This window comes from Epinephelus lanceolatus, chromosome 13 (genome assembly GCF_041903045.1).
Source record: "Epinephelus lanceolatus isolate andai-2023 chromosome 13, ASM4190304v1, whole genome shotgun sequence".
Lineage (NCBI taxonomy): Eukaryota > Metazoa > Chordata > Actinopteri > Perciformes > Serranidae > Epinephelus > Epinephelus lanceolatus.
In genome coordinates, this window is record NC_135746.1 from 534,713 (window position 1) to 558,566 (window position 23,854).

Sequence of the window (23,854 nt, forward strand, 5' to 3'; positions counted from 1 at the left end):
ATGACGTATAAATCGCTGTAAAGAACTGGTCCAATCAGAGCCGCCGCAGGAAGTTTAAACCCAGCTTTGACAGCGGGCTGATTTGAATTTAGTTTTGTATTTTGGGACATTTTCATCTTTAAGGTGAGAAAAGGAAACTCTGTGTTTATCAAAGCGCGTGACAGTGACGAGATGTTTATATTTAAACATGTTTAAAGTGACGCTACGACACAGACAGCGTCAGAGACGGTCTCTGACAGCTTCGCCGAACTCCGGTCAAGTAACTGACATTTAGATGTTAACGTGTTTGCTGGCAGTAACGTGCCCGTGATTTAATAACGTTTGATGTGAATGTGAAATAATATGAAGTGTTCTTCAGTTCGGTTCGCATCGCATGACTCTTTATATCGTCCAGTCTTCTGTCAGACTGTAAACGTGTCTGTTTGTTTCGTCTGTGTGAGTGAATGACGGGTTCAGAACTGATGCTGGCTCAAACTGAGGTTTGGTTTACAGTAGTTTCACACAGACACGTTGTTCTGTTGTTTTGATGAACAACACTCAAACAGGTCTGATGACGTGTTTAAAACAGGTGACAGAAACACCTGGCTGAAGGTAAAACAGCTTAGATTTTTCTCAGAGGCAGATTTAAGGTTTTTTAAAGCGGCTGAACATCAGGCTGCAGCCAGCACATTATTGATCCGTTTATTTCATGTTTCAAACATGTAAAATAATGCAAACAATTGTGTCTATGAAATGTCAGTCCTTTACCTGAGCTTATTTATTGTGTTTTACTGGTTATTAAAAGCCTTTAACTGGTCATTAATATTTAAGGCATTTTACTGATTGTTTAATGTGTTTTACTGGTTATTTAAGAGATTTAACAGTAAACGTTACACTGATATTATACCTGACCTGAAAGTTATTAACACATTATCTGTGATTAATTTTGTGCATTCTGAAGTTATAATATTATTTATATCACAGAGTAAACTGTTTAATTTTATTAACTATTTAACTGTCCATTAGTTCTGTTATTAATGTTTTTAGATCAGTAGTTATTGATGACTGTAGACGATGACGTCACTCTAGCTGATGAATGATTGGTTGAAACTGACTGCTGTGTTCTGATTGGTCCATCAGATCCAGGTGCAGTCATGTCTGAGGGGCTGTTGATGCAGGTGGGACCGTCTGTCCTCATACAGTGAGTGTTTGACATACAGGACTCATTCTTATTTTGTAGTTTGTTCATATAACCAGCTGATTGTTTACAGGTTATTGTCTCTTATTTAGTGTCATTACAAGCTTTTCAAAGTACGGCAGAGGACAAGACTGTCGAGATGGTCGATGTTATGTGTCTCATATTAAACAGAAACAGTTAATTCATATTTAAACTCAGCTGTTAGTGTACCTCCTGCACGTGTTTCCTTATTGACTGCAGGTCGGCCTATCAGAGCGAGCCGTCGGCACACCTGGACAGGGGGGCGGGGCTTCGGGGTGAGGGCGGGGCCATTCAGGTGAGCGCATACTGTAAAGAGCTGCTGATGAGAGGAGGAATAGAATTCAGCTTCGAAGAGCTGAGAGCCGAAAGATTCAACCAACGACAAAAACAGCAGCTGGATGGTGAGTCCACTGACACGCTCACTGACACGTTCACTGTCACGTTCACTGTCACGCTCACTGTCACGTTCACTGACATGCTCACTGACACGCTCACTGACACGTTCACTGTCACGCTCACTGACACGTTCACTGTCACATTCACTGACATGTTCACTGACACGTTCACTGTCACATTCACTGTCACACTCACTGACACGTTCACTGTCACGTTCACTGTCACGCTCACTGACACGCTCACTGACACGTTCACTGTCACGCTCACTGACACGTTCACTGTCACATTCACTGACATGTTCACTGACACGTTCACTGTCACATTCACTGTCACACTCACTGACACGTTCACTCACACGCTCACTGACACGTTCACTGTCACGCTCACTGACACGTTCACTGTCACGTTCACTGACACGTTCACTGTCACGCTCACTGACACGTTCACTGTCACGTTCACTGACACATTCACTGACACGCTCACTGACACGTTCACTGACACGCTCACTGTCATGTTCACTGACACGTTCACATGTGTTTGTGTCTTTCAGAAAAGCTGCAGCAGCTGAAGGAGGTGAAGGAGCAGCTGAGTCAGGAGCTGGAGTTCAAGAAGAAACTTCTGCTGCTCAGGAGGAGTCAACAGGTGCACTGATCATACTGATACTCCTCCTCCTCCTCCTCCTCCTCCTGCTGCTGCGTGCACCCACTTATTACCTGTAAATTTTGTCCTTGTTGACCTCCACTAGTTAAAGGTCTCACCTGGCTGCAGTGATGTACAGGTGACCTCCAGGACAGTGTGACATCACAGGTGCATCAGACTGAGAGTTTGCACCAGAGAGCTCAGCATAAGTTATCTGTCCATTGAGGTGGACGCCAGTGTTCACAGAGAACATCTCTGAGACATCAGGGTCAGCACACAGGTGTGACTGTGACAGGTACATGTTCAGGTGATGTCAGGCAGGTGTGTGTCTCTGCAGGTGGACCAGGAAGCCTCTCAGATCAGTGACTCTGCCGGACCTGCAGCTGCCTCCTCCTTCCAGATCTATGATGAGCCTCAGCCTGCTGCTGCACAGCCTGCTGGGTAATAAACACACACTCTCCTGATCATCACCTGATCATCAGGTGATCATCAGGTGATCATCAGGTGATGATCAGGTGATCATCACCTGATCATCACCTGATCATCACCTGATTATTACCTGATCATCACCTGATCATCACCTGATTATTACCTGATCAGCACCTGATTATTACCTGATTATTACCTGATCATCACCTGATCATCACCTGATCATCACCTGATTATTACCTGATCAGCACCTGATTATTACCTGATTATTACCTGATTATTACCTGATCATCACCTGATTATTACCTGATCATCACCTGATTATTACCTGATCATCACCTGATCATCACCTGATTATTACCTGATCATCACCTGATTATTACCTGATCATCACCTGATCATCACCTGATTATTACCTGATCATCACCTGATTATTACCTGATCATCACCTGATCATCACCTGATTATTACCTGATCATCACCTGATTATTACCTGATCATCACCTGATTATTACCTGATCATCACCTGATCATCACCTGATTATTACCTGATCATCAGGTGATAACGAACTCTTCATATGTTAATGTTTCACCCTCAAACAGAAACTCTGAAACATCTCCAGATGAGCTGCAGGACGATGTTTTTAGACTGTGTCTACGGATCCAGTATCCACGATCAGGTGAGTTTCTGGTCCAGGTGAGTCCCTGGTCCAGGTGAGCCTCTGGTCCAGGTGAGTCTCTGGTCCAGGTGAGCCCCTGCTGTTCTCACTGTGGCTCTGATGTGTGTTTTGTCTCTCAGGTGGAGTCGGTACATCTGAACTCTCTCAGGTTTGTTCCTTTAAGAACATCAACACATCACATCGTACACATGAAACTGGATGATGGATGGATGGATGGATGGATGGAGGATGGATGGATGGATGGAGGATGGATGATGGATGGATGGATGATGGTTGGATGATTGATGGATGCTGGATGATGATGGATGGGTGGATGATCGATGGATGGATGGATGATGGATGGAAGGATAGATGATGGATGGATGGATGATGGATAGATGGATGGATTATGGATTATGGATGATGGATGGATGGATGGATTATGGATGGAAGGATAGATGATGGATGGATGATTGATGGATGATGGATGGATGATGGATGGAAGGATAGATGATGGATGGATGGATGGATGGATGATTGATGGATGGATGGATGATGGATGGATGATGGATGGATGATTGATGGATGATTGATGGATGATGGATGGATGGATGATGGATGGATGGATGATGGATGGATGATTGATGGATGATTGATGGATGATGGATGGAAGTATAGATGATGGATGGATGATGGATGGATAGATGGATGGATGATTGATGGATGCTGGATGATGATGGATGGGTGGATGATGGATGGATGGATGATGGATGGAAGGATAGATGATGGATGGATAGATAGATGGATGGATTATGGATGATGGATGGATGGATGGATGGATTATGGATGGAAGGATAGATGATGGATAGATGATGGATGGATGATGGATGGATGGAGGATGGATGGATGGATTGATGGATGGATGGATGATGGATGGATGGATGGATGGATGATGGATGGATGGATGATGGATGGATGATGGTTGGATGATTGATGGATGCTGGATGATGATGGATGGGTGGATGATCGATGGATGGATGGATGATGGATGGAAGGATAGATGATGGATGGATGGATGGATGGATGATGGATAGATGGATGGATTATGGATGATGGATGGATGGATGATGGATAGATGGATGGATTATGGATGGAAGGATAGATGATGGATGGATGATTGATGGATGGATGGATGGATGGATGGATAGATGGATGGATTATGGATGATGGATGGATGGATGATGGATAGATGGATGGATTATGGATGGATGGAAGGATAGATGATGGATGGATGATGGATGGATGATGGATGGAAGGATAGATGATGGATGGAAGGATAGATGATGGATGGATGGATGATTGATGGATGATGGATGGATGATGGAGGATGGATGGATGATGGATAGATGGATGGATTATGGATGATGGATGGATGGATGATGGATAGATGGATGGATTATGGATGGAAGGATAGATGATGGATGGATGATGGATGGATGATTGATGGATGGATGGATGGATGATGGATAGATGGATGGATTATGGATGATGGATGGATGGATGATGGATAGATGGATGGTTTATGGATGGAAGGATAGATGATGGATGGATGATTGATGGATGATTGATGGATGATGGATGGAAGGATAGATGATGGATGGAAGGATAGATGATGGATGGATGGATGATTGATGGATGATGGATGGATGGAGGATGGATGGATGGATTGATGGATGGATGGATGATGGATGGATGGATGGATGATGGTTGGATGATTGATGGATGCTGGATGATGATGGATGGGTGGATGATCGATGGATGGATGGATGATGGATGGAAGGATAGATGATGGATGGATGGATGATGGATGGATGGATGATGGATAGATGGATGGATTATGGATGATGGATGGATGGATGATGGATAGATGGATGGATTATGGATGGAAGGATAGATGATGGATGGATGATTGATGGATGATGGATGGAAGAATAGATGATGGATGGATGGATGGATGATGGATAGATGGATGGATTATGGATGATGGATGGATGGATGATGGATAGATGGATGGATTATGGATGGAAGGATAGATGATGGATGGATGATGGATGGATGATTGATGGATGGATGGATGATGGATAGATGGATAGATTATGGATGATGGATGGATGGATGGATTATGGATGGAAGGATAGATGATGGATGGATGATGGATGGATGATTGATGGATGATGGATGGAAGGATAGATGATGGATGGAAGGATAGATGATGGATGGATGGATGATTGATGGATGATGGATGGATGGATGGATGGATGATGGATGGATGGAGGATGGATGGATGGATGGATGATGGATGGATGGATGATGGATGGATGGATGATGGTTGGATGATTGATGGATGCTGGATGATGATGGATGGGTGGATGATCGATGGATGGATGGATGATGGATGGAAGGATAGATGATGGATGGATGGATGATGGATGGATGGATGATGGATAGATGGATGGATTATGGATGATGGATGGATGGATGATGGATAGATGGATGGATTATGGATGGAAGGATAGATGATGGATGGATGATGGATGGATGATTGATGGATGATGGATGGAAGGATATATGATGGATGGATGGATGGATGGATGATGATAGATGGATGGATTATGGATGGGAGGATAGATGATGATGGATGATTGATGGATGATGGATGGAAGGATAGATGATGGATGGATGGATGATTGATGGATGATGGATGGATGGATGGATGGATGGAGGATGGATGGATGGATGGATGATGGATGGATGGATGGATGGAGGATGGATGGATTGATGGATGGATGGATGGATGGATGATGGTTGGATGATTGATGGATGCTGGATGATGATGGATGGGTGGATGATCGATGGATGGATGGATGATGGATGGAAGGATAGATGATGGATGGATGATTGATGGATGATGGATGGAAGGATAGATGATGGATGGATGGATGGATGGATGGATGATGATGGATGGATGGAGGATGGATGGATGATGGATAGATGGATGGATTATGGATGATGGATGGATGGATGATGGATAGATGGATGGATTATGGATGGAAGGATAGATGATGGATGGATGATGGATGGATGATTGATGGATGGATGGATGGATGGATGGATGATGGATAGATGGATAGATTATGGATGATGGATGGATGGATGATGGATAGATGGATGGATTATGGATGGAAGGATGGATGATGGATGGATGATTGATGGATGATGGATGGAAGGATAGATGATGGATGGATGATGGATGGATGGAGGATGGATGGATGATGGATAGATGGATGGATTATGGATGATGGATGGATGGATGATGGATAGATGGATGGATTATGGATGGAAGGATAGATGATGGATGGATGATTGATGGATGGATGGATGGATGGATGATGGATAGATGGATAGATTATGGATGATGGATGGATGGATGATGGATAAATGGATGGATTATGGATGGAAGGATAGATGATGGATGGATGATGGATGGATGATTGATGGATGATGGATGGATGGAAGGATAGATGATGGATGGAAGGATAGATGATGGATGGATGGATGATTGATGGATGGATGGATGGATGATGGATGGATGGAGGATGGATGATGGATGGATGGATGATGGATGGATGATGGTTGGATGATTGATGGATGCTGGATGATGATGGATGGGTGGATGATCGATGGATGGATGGATGATGGATGGAAGGATAGATGATGGATGGATGATGGATGGATGATTGATGGATGATGGATGGATGGAAGGATAGATGATGGATGGAAGGATAGATGATGGATGGATGGATGATTGATGGATGGATGGATGGATGATGGATGGATGGAGGATGGATGATGGATGGATGGATGATGGATGGATGATGGTTGGATGATTGATGGATGCTGGATGATGATGGATGGGTGGATGATCGATGGATGGATGGATGATGGATGGAAGGATAGATGATGGATGGATGGATGGATGGATGGATGGATGGAGTCTCTCTTCAATTCAATTCAATTTTCAATTTTATTTATAAAGCCCAATATCACAAATCACAATTTGCCTCACAGGGCTTTACAGCATACGACATCCCTCTGTCCTTATGACCCTCACAGCTGATCAGGAAAAACTCCCCAAAAAAACCCTTTAACAGGGAAAAAAACAGTAGAAACCTCAGGAAGAGCAACTGAGGAGGGATCCCTCTTCCAGGACGGACAGACGTGCAATAGATGTCGTACAGAACAGATCAGCATAATAAATTAACAGTAATCCATATGACACAATGAGACAGAGAGAGACAGAGAGAGAGAGAGAGAGACAGAGAGAGAGAGATGCAGGTAATGACAGTAGCTTACAACAACATTAATGAAAGTAATAATATTATAGTTATAGTTCTGGCTACTGTGGTACAATATGTTGAAAGTATGTATTAATATCTGGCAGTATACATGTGTGACAATAGTCATATGTGTATAATAACAGTAGAAGTATGACTAATGACTAATGATGGCAGCAGCAGCAGGAGGCATCTGGCAGGACCACGGCAGCAGCACAACCACACACGTCACGCTGTCCAGGCACCGCTGTGATATGAGTTAATCTGAGAGACAGTGGAGCACAAAGGCTCCGGAGAAGAAGCCGAGTTAGTGACATCCAGAATGGCCGAGTTAGCAAGATGCAGTAATAGAATACGAGAGAGAGAGAGAGAGAGAGAGAGAGAGAGAGAGAGAGAGAGAGAGAGAGAGAAGGAGAGAAGGTGCCCGGTGTATTATAGGGGGGTCCTCCGGCAGACTAGGCCTAAGTCAGCCTAACTAGGGGCTGGTACAGGGCAAGCCTGAGCCAGCCCTAACTATAAGCTTTATCAAAGAGGAAAGTCTTAAGTCTAGTCTTAAATGTGGAGACGGTGTCTGCCTCCCGGACCGTAACAGGAAGATGATTCCACAGGAGAGGAGCCTGATAGCTGAAGGCTCTGGCTCCTGATCTACTTTTGGAGACTTTAGGGACCACGAGTAACCCTGCGTTCTCAGAGCGCAGTGTTCTGGTGGGATAATATGGCACTATGAGCTCTCTAAGATATGACGGAGCTTGACCATTTAGAGCTTTATAAGTTAACAGTAGGATTTTAAATTCAATTCTGGATTTTACAGGGAGCCAGTGCAGAGAAGCTAAAACAGGAGAAATATGATCTTGTTTCTTAGTTCCTGTTAGTACACGTGCTGCTGCATTCTGAATTAGCTGGAGAGTTTTTAAGGACTTACTAGAGCTACCTGATAATAGAGAGTTACAGTAATCCAGCCTTCAGTCTTCACATGTTGTGTTTTTCGTCTACAGACTGCAGCAGAGCTCGTCTCTCTGGACTGTGACACAGCTGCAGGTGAGATTCAGTCTGTGAACTTTAACATCGTCTGTTCTGACCTTCACACGCTGACTGATGAAAACTACTTGAGTAAAAGTATCCCTACTCTGTTATGATACTGACTCAAGTAGAAGTAAAACTAAACTAACCTTAAAATAACTACTTGACTGAGAGGAGAGGCTGTAGATGTAGTTCATACCTCACACCACCAGAGAGCAGTGTGGTGCAGGAGGCTGCTGAACTGACATTAACTTTATCAGGACCCAACTGTAAACAGCTGAACTGTGTCAAGCAGAGGACAGGGAGAGAGGACAGAGAGAGAGGACAGAGAGAGAGGACAGGGAGAGAGGACAGGGAGAGAGGACAGGGAGAGAGAACGGAGAGGACAGAGAGAGAGGACAGAGAGAGGACAGAGAGAGAGGACAGGGAGAGGACAGGGAGAGAGGACAGAGAGAGAGGACGGAGAGAGGACAGAAAGAGGACAGGGAGAGAGGACAGGGAGAGAGGACAGAGAGAGGACAGGGAGAGAGGACAGAGAGAGGACAGAGAGAGAGAACGGAGAGAGGACAGAGAGAGAGGACAGAGAGAGGACAGGGAGAGAGGACAGGGAGAGAGGACAGAGAGAGAGGACAGGGAGAGAGGACAGAGAGAGAGAACGGAGAGAGGACAGGGAGAGAGGACAGAGAGAGAGGACGGAGAGAGGACAGGGAGAGAGGACAGAGAGAGGACAGAGAGAGAGGACAGGGAGAGAGGACAGGGAGAGAGGACAGAGAGAGAGAACGGAGAGAGGACAGAGAGAGAGGACAGAGAGAGGACAGGGAGAGAGGACAGGGAGAGAGGACAGAAAGAGGACAGGGAGAGAGGACAGAGAGAGAGAGGACAGAGAGAGGACAGGGAGAGAGGACAGAGAAAGAGGACAGAGAGAGAGGACAGGGAGAGAGGACAGGGAGAGAGGACAGAGAGAGGACAGAGAGAGAGGACAGGGAGAGAGGACAGGGAGAGGACAGGGAGAGAGGACAGAGAGAGAGGACAGAGAGAGGACAGGGAGAGAGGACAGAGAGAGGACAGGGAGAGGGGACAGGAAGAGAGGACAGGGAGAGAGGACAGAGAGAGGACAGGGAGAGAGGACAGAGAGAGGACAGGGAGAGGACAGAGAGAGAGGACAGGGAGAGGACAGAGAGAGAGGACAGGGAGAGAGGACAGAGAGAGAGGACAGGGAGAGAGGACAGAGGGAGAGGACAGAGAGAGAGGACAGGGAGAGAGGACAGAGAGAGAGGACAGGGAGAGGACAGGGAGAGAGGACAGAGAGAGGACAGGGAGAGAGGACAGAGAGAGGACAGAGAGAGAGGACAGGGAGAGAGGACAGGGAGAGAGGACAGAGAGAGAGGACAGAGAGAGGACAGAGAGAGAGGACAGGGAGAGAGGACAGGGAGAGGACAGGGAGAGAGGACAGAGAGAGAGGACAGGGAGAGAGGACAGAGAGAGAGGACAGAGAGAGAGGACAGAGAGAGGACAGAGAGAGGACAGGGAGAGAGGACAGAGAGAGGACAGAGAGAGAGGACAGGGAGAGAGGACAGAGAGAGAGGACAGAGAGAGGACAGAGAGAGGACAGGGAGAGAGGACAGAGAGAGGACAGGGAGAGAGGACAGAGAGAGAGGACAGGGAGAGAGGACAGAGAGGGGACAGGCAGAGGACAGAGAAAAAGGACAGAGAGAGAGGACAGAGAGGGGACAGGCAGAAGACAGAGAGAGGGGACAGGCAGGGGACAGAGAGAGGACAGGGAGAGGACAGAGAGGGGACAGGGAGAGAGGACAGAGAGAGGACAGAGAGAGAGGACAGGGAGAGGACAGAGAGAGAGGACAGGGAGAGAGGACAGAGAGGGGACAGGCAGAGGACAGAGAAAAAGGACAGAGAGAGAGGACAGGGAGAGGACAGAGAGGGGACAGGCAGAAGACAGAGAGAGGGGACAGAGAGAGGACAGGGAGAGGACAGAGAGAGGACAGGGAGAGGACAGGGAGAGAGGATAGGGAGAGAGGACAGGGAGAGAGGACAGGGAGAGGACAGGGAGAGAGGACAGAGAGAGAGGACAGGGAGAGAGGACAGAGAGAGGACAGGGAGAGAGGACAGAGAGAAGACAGGGAGAGAGGACAGAGAGAGAGGACAGGGAGAGAGGACAGAGAGAGGACAGAGAGAGAGGACAGAGAGAGGACAGGGAGAGATGACAGAGAGAGGACAGGGAGAGGACAGAGAGAGAGGACAGGGAGAGAGGACAGAGAGAGGACAGGGAGAGGACAGAGAGAGGACAGGGAGAGATGACAGAGAGAGGACAGAGAGAGAGGACAGAGAGGGGACAGGCAGAGGACAGAGAAAAAGGACAGAGAGAGAGGACAGGGAGAGAGGACAGAGAGGGGACAGGCAGAAGACAGAGAGAGGGGACAGGCAGGGGACAGAGAGAGGACAGAGAGAGAGAACAGAGAGGGGACAGGGAGAGAGGACAGAGAGGGGACAGAGAGAGAGGACAGAGAGGGGACAGAGAGAGAGGACAGGCAGAGGACAGAGAGAGAGGACAGGGAGAGGACAGAGAAAGATGACAGAGAGGGGACAGAGAGAGAGGACAGGCAGAGGATAGAGAGGGGACAGAGAGAGAGGACAGGCAGAGGACAGAGAGAGGACAGAGAGAGAGGACAGAGAGGGGACAGGCAGAAGACAGAGAGAGGGGACAGGCAGAGGACAGAGAGAGGGGACAGGGAGAGGACAGAGAGGGGACAGAGAGAGAGGACAGAGAGGGGACAGGCAGAGGACAGAGAAAGAGAACAGAGGGGACAGGCAGAGGACAGAGAGAGGGGACAGAGAGGGGACAGGGAGAGGACAGAGAGGGGACAGAGAGAGAGGACAGAGAGGGGACAGGGAGAGGACAGAGAGGGGACAGAGAGAGAGGACAGAGAGGGGACAGGCAGAGGACAGAGAAAGAGGACAGAGGGGACAGGCAGAGGACAGAGAGAGGGGACAGGCAGAGGACAGAGAGGGGACAGAGAGAGGACAGAGAGAGAGGACAGAGAGGGGACAGAGAGAGAGGACAGGAAGAGGACAGAGAAAGATGACAGAGAGAGGGGACATAGAGGGGACAGAGAGAGAGAGAGGACAGGCAGGGGACAGAGAGGGGACAGAGAGAGAGGACAGAGAGGGGACAGAGAGAGAGGACAGGCAGAGGACAGAGAGGGGACAGAGAGAGAGGACAGGCAGAGGACAGAGAGGGGACAGGCAGAGGACAGAGAAAGAGAACGGAGAGGACAGAGAGAGAGGACAGAGAGAGAGGACAGAGAGGGGACAGGCAGAGGACAGAGAGGGGACAGAGAGAGAGAGCGATACCACCTGAGCCTAACAGGACTGTCGGCTCTGTCAGATCATCATGGGGGGACGACTGAAGACCTCCAGACCTCCTGTCCCCCCACCGTCTCCAAACCAGTGTCCAAAATCAGAGACAAGTTGAGTCCCATCCAGGAGACAAGTGTGGAGGCCAGCTTGCTGTCAGCTGGACTTTGTAGTCCACTGCAGGAGGACCAGGAGCAGCAGGAGCAGCAGGAGCAGCAGGCTCCATCACCAGGTGAGTAAACTGACTCCGCCCACACCTCTCTGTGAGTCACTGAGTTATGAATCTCATTAGAGTGATTATAACAGTTGGTTGTGATGTCTCTGTGGCAGTGGGGGGCGTTGTGGATCCATGTGACCCGGATGTGCAGCGACATCTGCTGGACCTCTGTGATGTCACTTCCTGTCCAGACTTCCACTCAGAGTCCCGCCCACTTCCTGCTGTGGAGGAGCACAGCTGTGTGATGCTGGGTAACATTACATTCACATCACCCGATCGATTATCACGTCCATCTGAACAGATCCTTCTACCAGCAGCTGTTATTATGGATTATTGATCACAGGTTATTGATTATTGATTATTGATGGTGTGTTGTGTCCACCAGGGGGCGAGCTGTATCACGTCTACTCCAGAGTTGTGGATGGAGGAAGTTTCTCCGTCTATAAAGGAGCGACAGAGGACGGATACGCTGTCCTCAAGGTGAAGCTGCACATTCATTCACATGTTCACTTTGGGGGGACACGTCCTCACAGCTGTGGGCATCAGGGTCCTGGTCTCCATGGTGACAGGTGCTGTCTCCTGTGTTTACCTGCTGCAGGTGGACAGCTGCTCCACCACCTGGGACTTCCACCAGTTTCAGCGTCTGAAGGCGAACTCGCCCAGCGCAGAGAGTCTTCCTCTGATCAGCTGTTTCCTGTTCCTGGACGGCTGTGTCACCGTCTACTCCAGCCCAGCGGGTCACATGTTCACTGTGAGTCACTTCCTGTTCAGGTCCCCGTTCAGGTCCTCAGGTTTGCATCCTATCATCCTATTAGGAGACAACATCACAACAGATCACCGTCAAATAATCCTGAGGAGCCAAAGTCATGATTGTTATTATTATATGATTAATTGTGCTGCTCCGCAGTGATGACGCAGTGAGGACACTGGCACTGCGGGGACACAAACCTGATGCCACACTGACACTGCAGAGACACAAACCTGGCAATGCAGGGACACAAACCTAACACCACACTTGCACTGCGGGGACACAAACCTGATGCCACACTGACACTGCAGGGACACAAACCTGACACCACACTGACACTGCGGGGACACAAACCTGGCAATGCAGGGACACAAACCTGACACCACACTGACACTGCGGGGACGCAAACCTGGCAATGCAGGGACACAAACCTGACACTGCAGGGACACAAACCTGACACCACACTGGCACTGCAGGGACACAAACCTGACACCACACTGACACTGCGGGGACACAAACCTGGCAATGCAGGGACACAAACCTGACACTGCAGGGACACAAACCTGACACCACACTGGCACTGCAGGGACACAAACCTAACACCACGCTGACACTGCGGGGACACAAACCTAACACCACGCTGACACTGCAGGGACACAAACCTGACACCACGCTGACACTGCAGGGACACAAACCTGACACCACGCTGACACTGCAGGGACACAAACCTGACACCACGCTGGCACTGCAGGGACACAAACCTAACACCACGCTGACACTGCGGGGACACAAATCTAACACCACGCTGACACTGCGGGGACACAAACCTAACACCACACTTGCACTGCAGGGACACAAACCTAACACCACACTTGCACTGCGGGGACACAAACCTAACACCACACTGGCACTGCAGGGACACAAACCTGACACTGCGGGGACACAAACCTAACACCACACTTGCACTGCGGAGACACAAACCTAACACCACACTTGCACTGCAGGAACTTTTTCTCAAAGATGATTTTGAAAAATGGTTTGAATGATTTAGGCCCAATCTCAATAACCCCCCTTGCCCACTACTCCTTGGCCCTCAAAATGAAGCAACGAGGGGTAGGAGTTGAAACCTTTCCCTAGGAATTGGGACACCACTCACTACGTCAGCGCACCAGTTACGTTCATGCATACGTAACTATTTTAAACAGGAAGCTGCGAGCCATCTACATTTCCAACCGGCATCTACAATGGAGTCTCTGGTTGAGTTCACCCTACTGATCGCGTTTGCCGCATTCATCATGCTTCGTTTGATGAACTGCAGACGACAGGGAACTTCTGCTAGCTAGCTAACGTGTTATCGTAATGTGAAAAATCCAACAATTTTGCAAGCTAGCTAGCTAGCTAACAAGCAACCCGACGATGGTAACGTTAGCTATGTATTAACTTTTGTCCCCATCTCTTGCTTGGTGGTAGCCATGGCGACGTCTACCCCTCGCTGGCAAGTCAGCATCTGAAATCCCTCGCTCCGAAGGGCTAGTTTCATACCCACTACCCCTCGTTATGCCCCCTACCCCTACACGCAAAAAGGAATTGGGACACCACTACCCCTCGTTATGCCCCCTACCCCTACATGCAAAAACGAATTGGGACACCACTACTAGGGTGACCATATTTTGATTTCCAAAAAAGAGGACACTCGGCCAGCCACGACATAGCCTACTTAAATGATACTCGCAGTTTACTCAAAGATGCCTTATAATTTTAATATATTTAAAATTTATATGTATGGATAGAAAATTCAGTTATATTACAAAATAATATCTCTCAAAGACAGAAATTCAGATAGGCCTCTATAGATAGGGGACACATACACACACTAGAGTGTGGCGATCCGAGCCCGACGGGTCCCAACAGTAGGCCTACCCGACGGGTCGGCCGGGTTCAGTCAAAAGTGTATAAATTGTATTCGAGCTCGGGTCGGATTCGGTCAGCTTTCAGTGAAAATGTATTGTAAAAATAAATAAAATCCTATTGTCTGTCCTGTTTGTTGCTTGGGCACTGTTATTTACATGACAACACCTGAACATAACACACACAGACACACACACTGGCTGTTTGTTTCTACCTCTCCCCTCTCTGGAAGTCTCGGACCTCCAGCCGCCCGCCTCCGCCTTGATTAAACGCTGAAAATAAAATAAAAGAGGAAGACAGGTTTTTCATATTTTATCTTATTTTGTTTTATTTGCCTGGCCTGTTAAATAGCCTGTAACCATAACAATTGTGTGACACAGACTCAGTGCTTTGGTCATTAAATAATGTCGGGCTCGGTTCAGGTTCAGACAGAAATAAGTGGCCCGTGCCACACTCTAACACACACACAAACACACGGAAAACCGGACATTATCATCAGTTTATAAAAATCCCCCGGGCGCCCTGGACGGGATGTGAAAAGTGGACATGTCCGGGCAAAAGAGGACGTTTGGTCAGCCTAACCACTACCCCTCGCAGGAACACACAAATGTAGGGGTAGGGCCAAGGGATAGGGCTAAGGGGGGTATTGGGACTGGCCCTTAGCCTTAGAATAAAGTTCGTGTTTGAAATGGAGAACAGTTTTAGTAAAGGAAATCAATAAATATGTCCTCCCAGTTCTAATACCAAAAGTATGTGTGTGTGTGTGTGTGTGTGTAGGAGCTGACAGAGTGTGTTACCAGTGAGGTGTCGGTGGGTTATAAAGCTGTAGGCCTGCTGCAGCTGGTGTCACAGCTTCACTGCTGCAGGCTGTTGCATGGAGCGCTGCAGCCAAACATCCTCACCTGTTCTCAAAGGTAGGTCGGGGGGGGGGGGGGGGGGGGTCATGACTGAGCCTCACAGTAAACACGAGTCTCATTGACCCTGTTGTTTGTGTTTGATCCTTGTTGTTCCCTCAGAGGTTTCCTGATTCCTGACTGGGTGTTTCCGGTGGACTGGTCGTCCTCGGTGGATCTGGACCTCCAGGGTGTCATCGGATCCGTCCAGCAGGTCCCCTCAGCTCAGACTTACATCAGTCTGGGTCTGCTGCAGCCAACCGACACGCCACAGCTGGTACCCCCACAACACATCTGTCCACTCTGCACAGACCCCGCCTCCTTCACTGGGATTGGTAGATACTAACCCCTCCCCTCTCTATCTGTCAGGTGGACCTGGTGGGCCTGGCTGAAACTGTCCACCTGCTGCTGACCAACAGCAAGATGGTCCCAGTGAAAGACGCCAACGGCTGGACAGCAGAGTGCTTCAGTGGAGACGAACCCTGGTAACAACTGTTAGACCTCATTTACCTGGTTGATTTCACCTGTTAAACCTGGTTTATTTCACCCATTAAACCTGGATTATATCACCTGTTAAACCTGGATTATATCACCTGTTAAACCTGGATTATTTCACCCGTTAAACCTGGATTATATCACCTGTTAAACCTGGTTTCTTTCACCCGTTAAACCTGGTTTCTTTCACCCGTTAAACCTGGTTTATTTTACCTGTTAAACCTGGTTTATTTCACCTGATAAACCTGGTTTATTTCACCCGTTAAACCTGGTTTATTTCACCTGTTAAACCTGGTTTATTTCACCCGTTAAACCTGGATTATGTCACCTGTTAAACCTGGTTTATTTCACCTGTTAAACCTGGTTTCTTTCACCTGTTAAACCTGGTTTCTTTCACCTGTTAAACCTGGTTTATTTCACCTGATTAACCTGGTTTATTTCACCCGTTAATCCTGGTTTCTTTCACCTGTTAAACCTGGTTTATTTCACCTGTTAAACCTGGTTTATTTCACCCGTTAAACCTGGTTTCTTTCCCCCGTTAATCCTGGTTTCTTTCACCTGTTAAACCTGGTTTATTTCATGTGTTAAACCTGGTTTATTTCACACGTTAATCCTGGTTTCTTTCACCTGTTAAACCTGGTTTATTTCATGTGTTAATCCTGGTTTATTTCACCTGATAAACCTGGTTTATTTCACCTGTTAAACCTGGTTTATTTCACCCGTTAAACCTGGTTTATTTCACTTGATAAACCTGGTTTATTTCATCTGTTAATCCTGGTTTCTTTCACCTGTTAAACCTGTTTTATTTCACCTGTTAAACCTGGTTTATTTCACACGTTAATCCTGGTTTATTTCACCTGTTAAACCTGGTTTATTTCACCTGATAAACCTGGTTTCTTTCACCCGTTAAACCTGGTTTATTTCACCTGTTAAACCTAGTTTATTTCACACGTTAATCCTGGTTTATTTCACCTGTTAATCCTGGTTTATTTCACCTGTTAAACCTGGTTTATTTCATGTGTTAAACCTGGTTTATTTCACCTGATAAACCTGGTTTATGTCACCCGTTAAACCTGGTTTCTTTCACCCATTAAACCTGGTTTCTTTCACCTGTTAAACCTGGTTTATTTCATGTGTTAAACCTGGTTTATGTCACCCGTTAAACCTGGTTTATTTCACCCGTTAAACCTGGTTTATTTCACCTGATAAACCTGGTTTATTTCACCCGTTAAACCTGGTTTCTTTCACACATTAAACCTGGTTTATTTCACCTGTTAATCCTGGTTTATTTCACCCGTTAATCCTGGTTTCTTTCACCTGTTAAACCTGGTTTATTTCATGTGTTAAACCTGGTTTATTTCACACGTTAATCCTGGTTTCTTTCACCCGTTAATCCTGGTTTATTTCACCTGTTAAACCTAGTTTATTTCATGTGTTAAACCTGGTTTATTTCACCTGATAAACCTGGTTTCTTTCACCTGTTAAACCTGGTTTATTTCACCTGATAAACCTGGTTTATTTCACCCGTTAAACCTGGTTTATTTCATGGGTTAAACCTGGTTTCTTTCACCTGATAAACCTGGTTTCTTTCACCTGTTAAACCTGGTTTATTTCACCCATTAAACCTGGTTTATTTCACCTGTTAATCTTGGTTTATTTCACCTGTTAGACCTGGTTTCTTTCACCTGTTAAAACTGGTTTATTTCACCTGTTAAACCTGGTTTATTTCATGTGTTAAACCTGGTTTATTTCACACGTTAATCCTGGTTTATTTCACCCGTTAAACCTAGTTTATTTGACGTGTTAAACCTGGATTATGTCACCTGTTAAACCTGGTTTATTTCACCCGTTAAACCTGGTTTCTTTCACCTGTTAAACCTAGTTTATTTCACCTGTTAAACCTGGTTTATTTCACCCGTTAAACCTGGTTTCTTTCACCCGTTAAACCTAGTTTATTTGACGTGTTAAACCTGGTTTATTTCACCTGTTAAACCTGGTTTATTTGACGTGTTAAACCTGGTTTATTTCATGTGTTAAACGTGGTTTCTTTCACCCGTTAAACCTGGTTTCTTTCACCCGTTAAACCTAGTTTATTTGACGTGTTAAACCTGGTTTCTTTCACCTGTTAAACCTAGTTTATTTCATGTGTTAAACCTGGTTTATTTCACCTGATAAACCTGGTTTCTTTCACCCGTTAAACCTGGTTTATTTCATGTGTTAAACCTGGTTTATTTCATGTGTTACACCTGGTTTTTTTCACCTGTTAAACCTAGTTTATTTCATGTGTTACACCTGGTTTCTTTCACCCGTTAGACCTGGTTTCTTTCACCCGTTAAACCTGGTTTATTTCATGTGTTAAACCTGGTTTATTTCATGTGTTACACCTGTTTTTTTTCCACCTGTTAAACCTAGTTTATTTGATGTGTTAAATCTGGTTTAAATTGGACATGGGAGTAATAAACCTTCCTCTCTGTGCAGCGACATGTTTTCCAGGATGTGGAGGCGGTTTTTCCGCTCACTGCTGAATGCCGGTGGTCGTTCACCGTCGTCCGTCCTGTTGGAGCTGACGGAGCAGCTGTTGACACTTTACCACTGAAACATCGAGTATTTATTCTGTTTGTCTTCACGTGTCTTTGTTTTCATATCGAAGTTAATAAAAAGTTTGTCATAGGATCTTCCTCTGTTTCTCCTACATCAATGATGATGGGACAGAATTTAATCTAAGTGTCTGTAATGAAATGTTAAAACAATAAGGAATCAATAAAGGTGTTTTATATTAAAACTACAGCTGGATGTCATGAAGTGTAAATTGTCATACCTGAAAGGTGGGCGCTACACTTTACAACAACGCCGCTGCCTTTGTCAGCAGTTAATCGCCGTATGAGCCCAGTGCAGAGCGGCACTTGTTTAGCCTGCTGTTGGGACACACACACAGAGACACACATGCACTAACATGCACGCACTGCTGGACTGTACCACAACAAGCCTACAGATGACATCACACACAGGGGGTGTGGCTTCATTCTCCACTCAGGACAACATCACTGTGTTGTACCTTCACTGCTGTGTGGATGTTCTGAATGTTAGTGTGAATCTCACTCAGACTGATCCTGTAACAGAGACGTTACCTTCGTCCTGTAAACTGAAGTGAACGCAGTCAGTGTGTTGAGTCACTGCCTTCCTGCGCCTGAGGGGACGGCGAGACATGCTGCAGCCTGCAGAGACACACACAGAGAGAGAGAAACCTCCTCACCTGTCTTTGTTTCATCACCTGTGTTTTTACTGAGCTCTTTATCTGTGTGTGTGTGTGTGTGTGTGTGTGTGTGTTGTCTTTGGGTCTGATCAGTAATCAATAAGGCTCAGTGTGTGATCGTCTCGGTAACTTCACGCGAGTCACTGAAGGGTTAAAGTTGTAAAACATAAATGTAGTTTTGTCGGCTCAGTGAAGTGAAAACATCGACTCAGATTTTATAATCTTCTGATAGTTCATGTGTTCATAAAGCTGTCAGTCAAATTTATTAGAACAATATTCACATTAACATCCTGCTGTGTTTCAATTTGACGGGTTAAACCAGTCACTGTCTCTTTAAAGTGAGACTACAAACAGCACTCAACAGACACATGATGTGAACATGTTGCTGTGTTTGTTCCTCTCACTGTGTGTCTGCAGGGTGAAACTGAGCTGCACTCGTGTCAATAAAGCTTGTTTGAATTTGAATCTGGAGAAAGAAGCAACAAACTGTCAGTCAAACTAAGCCCCGCCCCCTCCTTCATACCTGGAACAAGGTGAGACAGGGACGAGGGAGGTGGGGGAGGGGGAGTGTGAGGAGGGGGAGGAGGAACAGCCACAGAGGGAGAGCCGTGTGTCTGAGGATCGACAGCAGGAACCGGACACAGCCGACACACCTGGACTCACCTGGATTCTGCCGGCCAGGTAAGTGTGTCCAGCTTCTCTTACACATAAACTTTAAACTGTAACGGTTCAACACAGGTAACTGTGACCTGTGAGGTACCAACCAGGTTCTCTGTAGGACCAGATGGTTCCACGTAGACCTTCAGTGAGCTGAGAGGGACTGGCTGTTTGTCATGATGAGTGTTCTGTCAGGACCAGGTGGGTCAGGGTCTCTGCTGTAAAGAACACAGAGCAGATATGGACGTTACATAACGGAGCGTGTGTGTGATGCCTGAAGGTTCTCCACAGTACGACAGAACCAGGACAGGACACAACAACAGACATGAAACTCTCTGAACAGTCTGTTCTTCATAAACAGGTTCTACAGAGAACCAGAACTTTTTCTTGAGCACTGTTCTGTTGTCTTTATTTACTGATCAGAAACCCTGTCAACAGTTTACAGCAGCACCGGGTCAAAGGGTTCTACAGAGAACCATCTCACATCCGTCTCATTAATTAACCATCTGCTGTTGAGAGAAAAACGAGTTCTCTGTAGAACCAGAAAATAATTCTTTAGGCTCAAACCACAGCAGGATGGTCACATGTTACAATCTGTTCCCTTCAACCATAAACAAATACAGTGTTAGCATGTTAGCTTTAGCATTAGCAGTGTTAGCATGAGCTGTGTTAGCCTTTGAGGCTGAACCCAGAAAAGAGAGCAGCACCTGCTGGAACTCACGAGTACTGATGTAACATTTGATTTCATGACTGAGAGGCCTTTATTTCATAAATACTGTGTGTTAGCCTGTCAGCTTAGCATACAGTTGTTATCTTAGGGTTCATTCTTAGCCTATGATTAGCTGCTAGTTTAGGGATTGTTGTAAGCTTATGGTTAGTCACCAGGGATCATTGTTAGCTTATAGATAGACTGGTTTTTAGCCAGCTGTTAGTTTGTGAAACATTAGCTAATGCTAACTCAACTGTTGTAGCTCAAGTGCAGTTGTTTTTGTAAGTTTTCAAACTACATTAAAAGTCTCACATTTCATTTTGTAACTTTGACCAGAAACAAAACTCCTGTAGTGAAAAGTGAAATATAATATTTATTATTTTCATCTTTAGGGCCGGCTGTCGAGAACCGGCTCCAAAACTCTGATTCAAGTGATAATGAAGAAATTTAAATTTTGATTCAACTTATCGGTTCCTAAGCAAACGCACAGTCTCTGTGGACCTGACGACCTGCTGCGCAAACCGACAAGGAAAGATTTTAAAAATAAAAGTTTTTTTTTAATGTAAACTGACATGTGACCTGTTCTGACTCCGCCCCCTCAAAGAATCAGGATCCAGAATTGTTGAGAACTGAAAATTAAAACAGTCAGACTTTTATATATATATATTATATATTTATATATATATTATAGATTATATATTTATATATAGATTATAGATTATATATTTATGTATATGTTGGTAAATGTAAATAAAACCTTTAAAAGAAAAGACGTGATGACAGGAAACACATTTTAAATGTAGGTCAGAAAGCCGTGCTTTGGTTCCCTGAGGAACTGTTTTTGTTCAGAGTGTTTGAACGCAGCAGGTCACCTGTGCAGGTACACACCTGACACACACCTGACCAACCGTGTGTGTGTGTGTGTGTGTGTGTGTGTGTGTGTGTGTGGCAGTAAGCTGATCTGTGTGAATGGAGGGTTTGGTGTGAAACTGTAACTGATCTGAGCACAGCAACATGTTTCCTTCTCTCCACTCTGACGTCTCTTGTTTGGTCTCGTTGCCCAGTCGAGCAACTCGGCAACTAATTGAATGCTAATTTCACTTTTCACTTCACAACATGTTTCATCTGATCACAGGTCAGCCTGACCGCTCATCAGTGAAGTGAAACACATGTTTGAGTTGTTTTAAACGTGACTTATATAAGACAAGTTCACAGTGTGTGCTCAGTGTGAACCTCTGACAGTCGGACTCTAAATGAGCCGAAACACAGCACAAACATTGAAAGAGACAAAATCATCTGTTTGTAGTTTCAGTCTCTTTGGTTCATTTCTCAGATCAGAATTAAAATCCTCAGAAACTTCAAACCTCGACATCGTCTCGTCTCTCGTGCACGTCATCAAACAACAGATCATAGCTGCTTTGACACATTCACACAAACACTAACGTCCAATAACCTGAAGCTTCCTTCACGTCCAACATGTTCTCATCCCGACTCATTATATATCACCGCTCTGTCAGCTGACCTGACGGCATGTCAGTTTACAGCATGCGTTGTGTCTTTTCAAAACACACTTCAGTTTCAAACATACAGTTTCTGCTCAGTAGATGTGTGCCGTCTCTTTGTCTCTCTGTTTCCTTCAGTTTGGGAACAGACACACCAGAACGCTTGTTACTGATGTCATGTGATGTCATGTCATGTGACACACGTCACTGCTGTATCACACTGTGAACCCTGATCAATCCATGACACAAAACTCATTTGTCCCTGATGGTTAAAATGACATAAAAACTTTTATTCAACACAAAAGCTTGACATCATTTTTCATGTTCAGTCAACAGTTTCTGAGTTTTGAGTTAATCTGAGCCAAATGTATAAAGATGATGTCACCTAATAAGCAATAAACAACAACACTGTCATTGTGAACTTAACAGATATTTTTATAGACCAATGAAGTTAAAAAATGGTTGTTAAAATGTTAACGACATGTTTTTCTGTTCATATGAAAGAACTGATGAAAAACTTCTGTTAAACCGACACAAACTTATTGTCAGACGACGGTCACGTGACACATTTATTTGATGTTACCGTGTTGTACTAAACTAAAAGTTTGTAAGTTGAGCGGGTGTGTTGGTGTTTACAGAGCAGGCCACACACACACCAGCTCATGATGCTGTTGTACATTAACTCCACTGACCTCTGGTTTCACACAGGAAACAAACACTCTGGAGTTTGTTGGACGCGTCCGCCTCCTCACAGACACTTTGTCGCTCTCGTACTGCGCTATCATTAGTGGGCGGTGGCGTTGCAAACTGCTGCTGGCTGGTGCGTTTCATAACGGTGTGAAAGGTGCGTTTGTGGGTATCTGGTGTCTGGATCACTCAGAGAGGGGCGGGATTTGACGAGTTGGGAATAAAGTGAGCTGTCGGCTCATCAGGCGTCTGTTGAATATTCATGAGGTCACTGCGTGTCATTAAATGAAATATGGTTCAACCAGTTATTATAATCTGTCAAACATATTTTCTCAGAGCCTTTATTTATAAACGTTTCCAGGTGAATCTCAACTTTAATGACAGAGAACGTGTGAAGCGTCAGATCGACCAATCAGCAACCAGCTCTCTGAAACAGCTGACAGTTCAGTTTTTCTAACTTTATATTTTTGTGCTGTCAAAGTGTTTTTGTGTTTCCTGCATCACGGTGACATCATCTGTCCTCCAATGAAACAGCGAGGGCGTAGCTGTGAATCCGACCTGTCACAATCGATCTCCCACATGTGTAACTTTACTGTGGAAACTGAGTCACACAGGAAGAAGTGCAGCCTGGTGCGTTTTCACTGACCGTCATCAAAACCTAAAGTACTTCCTGAGTAC

At 45.8% G+C, this 23,854-nt stretch overlaps 2 protein-coding genes across 4 annotated transcripts in view; both read left to right on the plus strand.

Annotated features, from left to right (window-relative positions):
• The first annotated feature begins 32 nt into the window (after window positions 1–32).
• On the plus strand, window positions 33–19,150 carry bub1ba (BUB1 mitotic checkpoint serine/threonine kinase Ba). Of its 2 annotated transcripts, none has more exons than XM_078173594.1 (16): window positions 33–123; window positions 1,120–1,180; window positions 1,418–1,599; window positions 2,145–2,236; window positions 2,571–2,674; window positions 3,266–3,342; window positions 3,462–3,490; window positions 8,711–8,753; window positions 12,139–12,339; window positions 12,414–12,575; window positions 12,710–12,804; window positions 12,923–13,075; window positions 15,758–15,894; window positions 15,997–16,150; window positions 16,243–16,358; window positions 18,847–19,150. In XM_078173594.1, the coding sequence occupies exons 2-16, from the start codon at window positions 1,134–1,136 to the stop codon at window positions 18,962–18,964; spliced, it is 1,710 nt and encodes a 569-aa protein (XP_078029720.1). In that variant the 5' UTR covers window positions 33–123; window positions 1,120–1,133; the 3' UTR covers window positions 18,965–19,150. The 2 variants fall into 2 exon arrangements, with proteins under 2 accessions (XP_078029720.1, XP_078029721.1); XM_078173595.1 differs by having other exon boundaries at window positions 12,438–12,575.
• Window positions 19,151–20,182: 1,032 nt separating this feature from the next.
• LOC117270375 (serine/threonine-protein kinase PAK 6-like) overlaps window positions 20,183–23,854 on the plus strand; it is a 31,651-nt gene continuing 27,979 nt past the window's right edge. The window contains exon 1 of one of the 2 annotated variants that reach the window (XM_033647950.2): window positions 20,183–20,302. The gene's annotated coding sequence lies outside the window, so the exon portion shown is untranslated. The remainder of the gene's footprint in view (window positions 20,303–23,854) is intronic. The other variant, XM_033647951.2, reaches the window with a different exon arrangement.

Coding starts and splice junctions, on each gene's coding strand:
- bub1ba (XM_078173594.1), top strand. CDS start 1,134: ATGTCTGAGGGGCTGTTGATGCAGGTGGGACCGTCTGTCCTCATACA. Junction 8,754..12,138: donor GGACTGTGACACAGCTGCAG/GTGAGATTCAGT, acceptor CGGCTCTGTCAG/ATCATCATGGGGGGACGACT. Junction 12,576..12,709: donor GCACAGCTGTGTGATGCTGG/GTAACATTACAT, acceptor TGTGTCCACCAG/GGGGCGAGCTGTATCACGTC.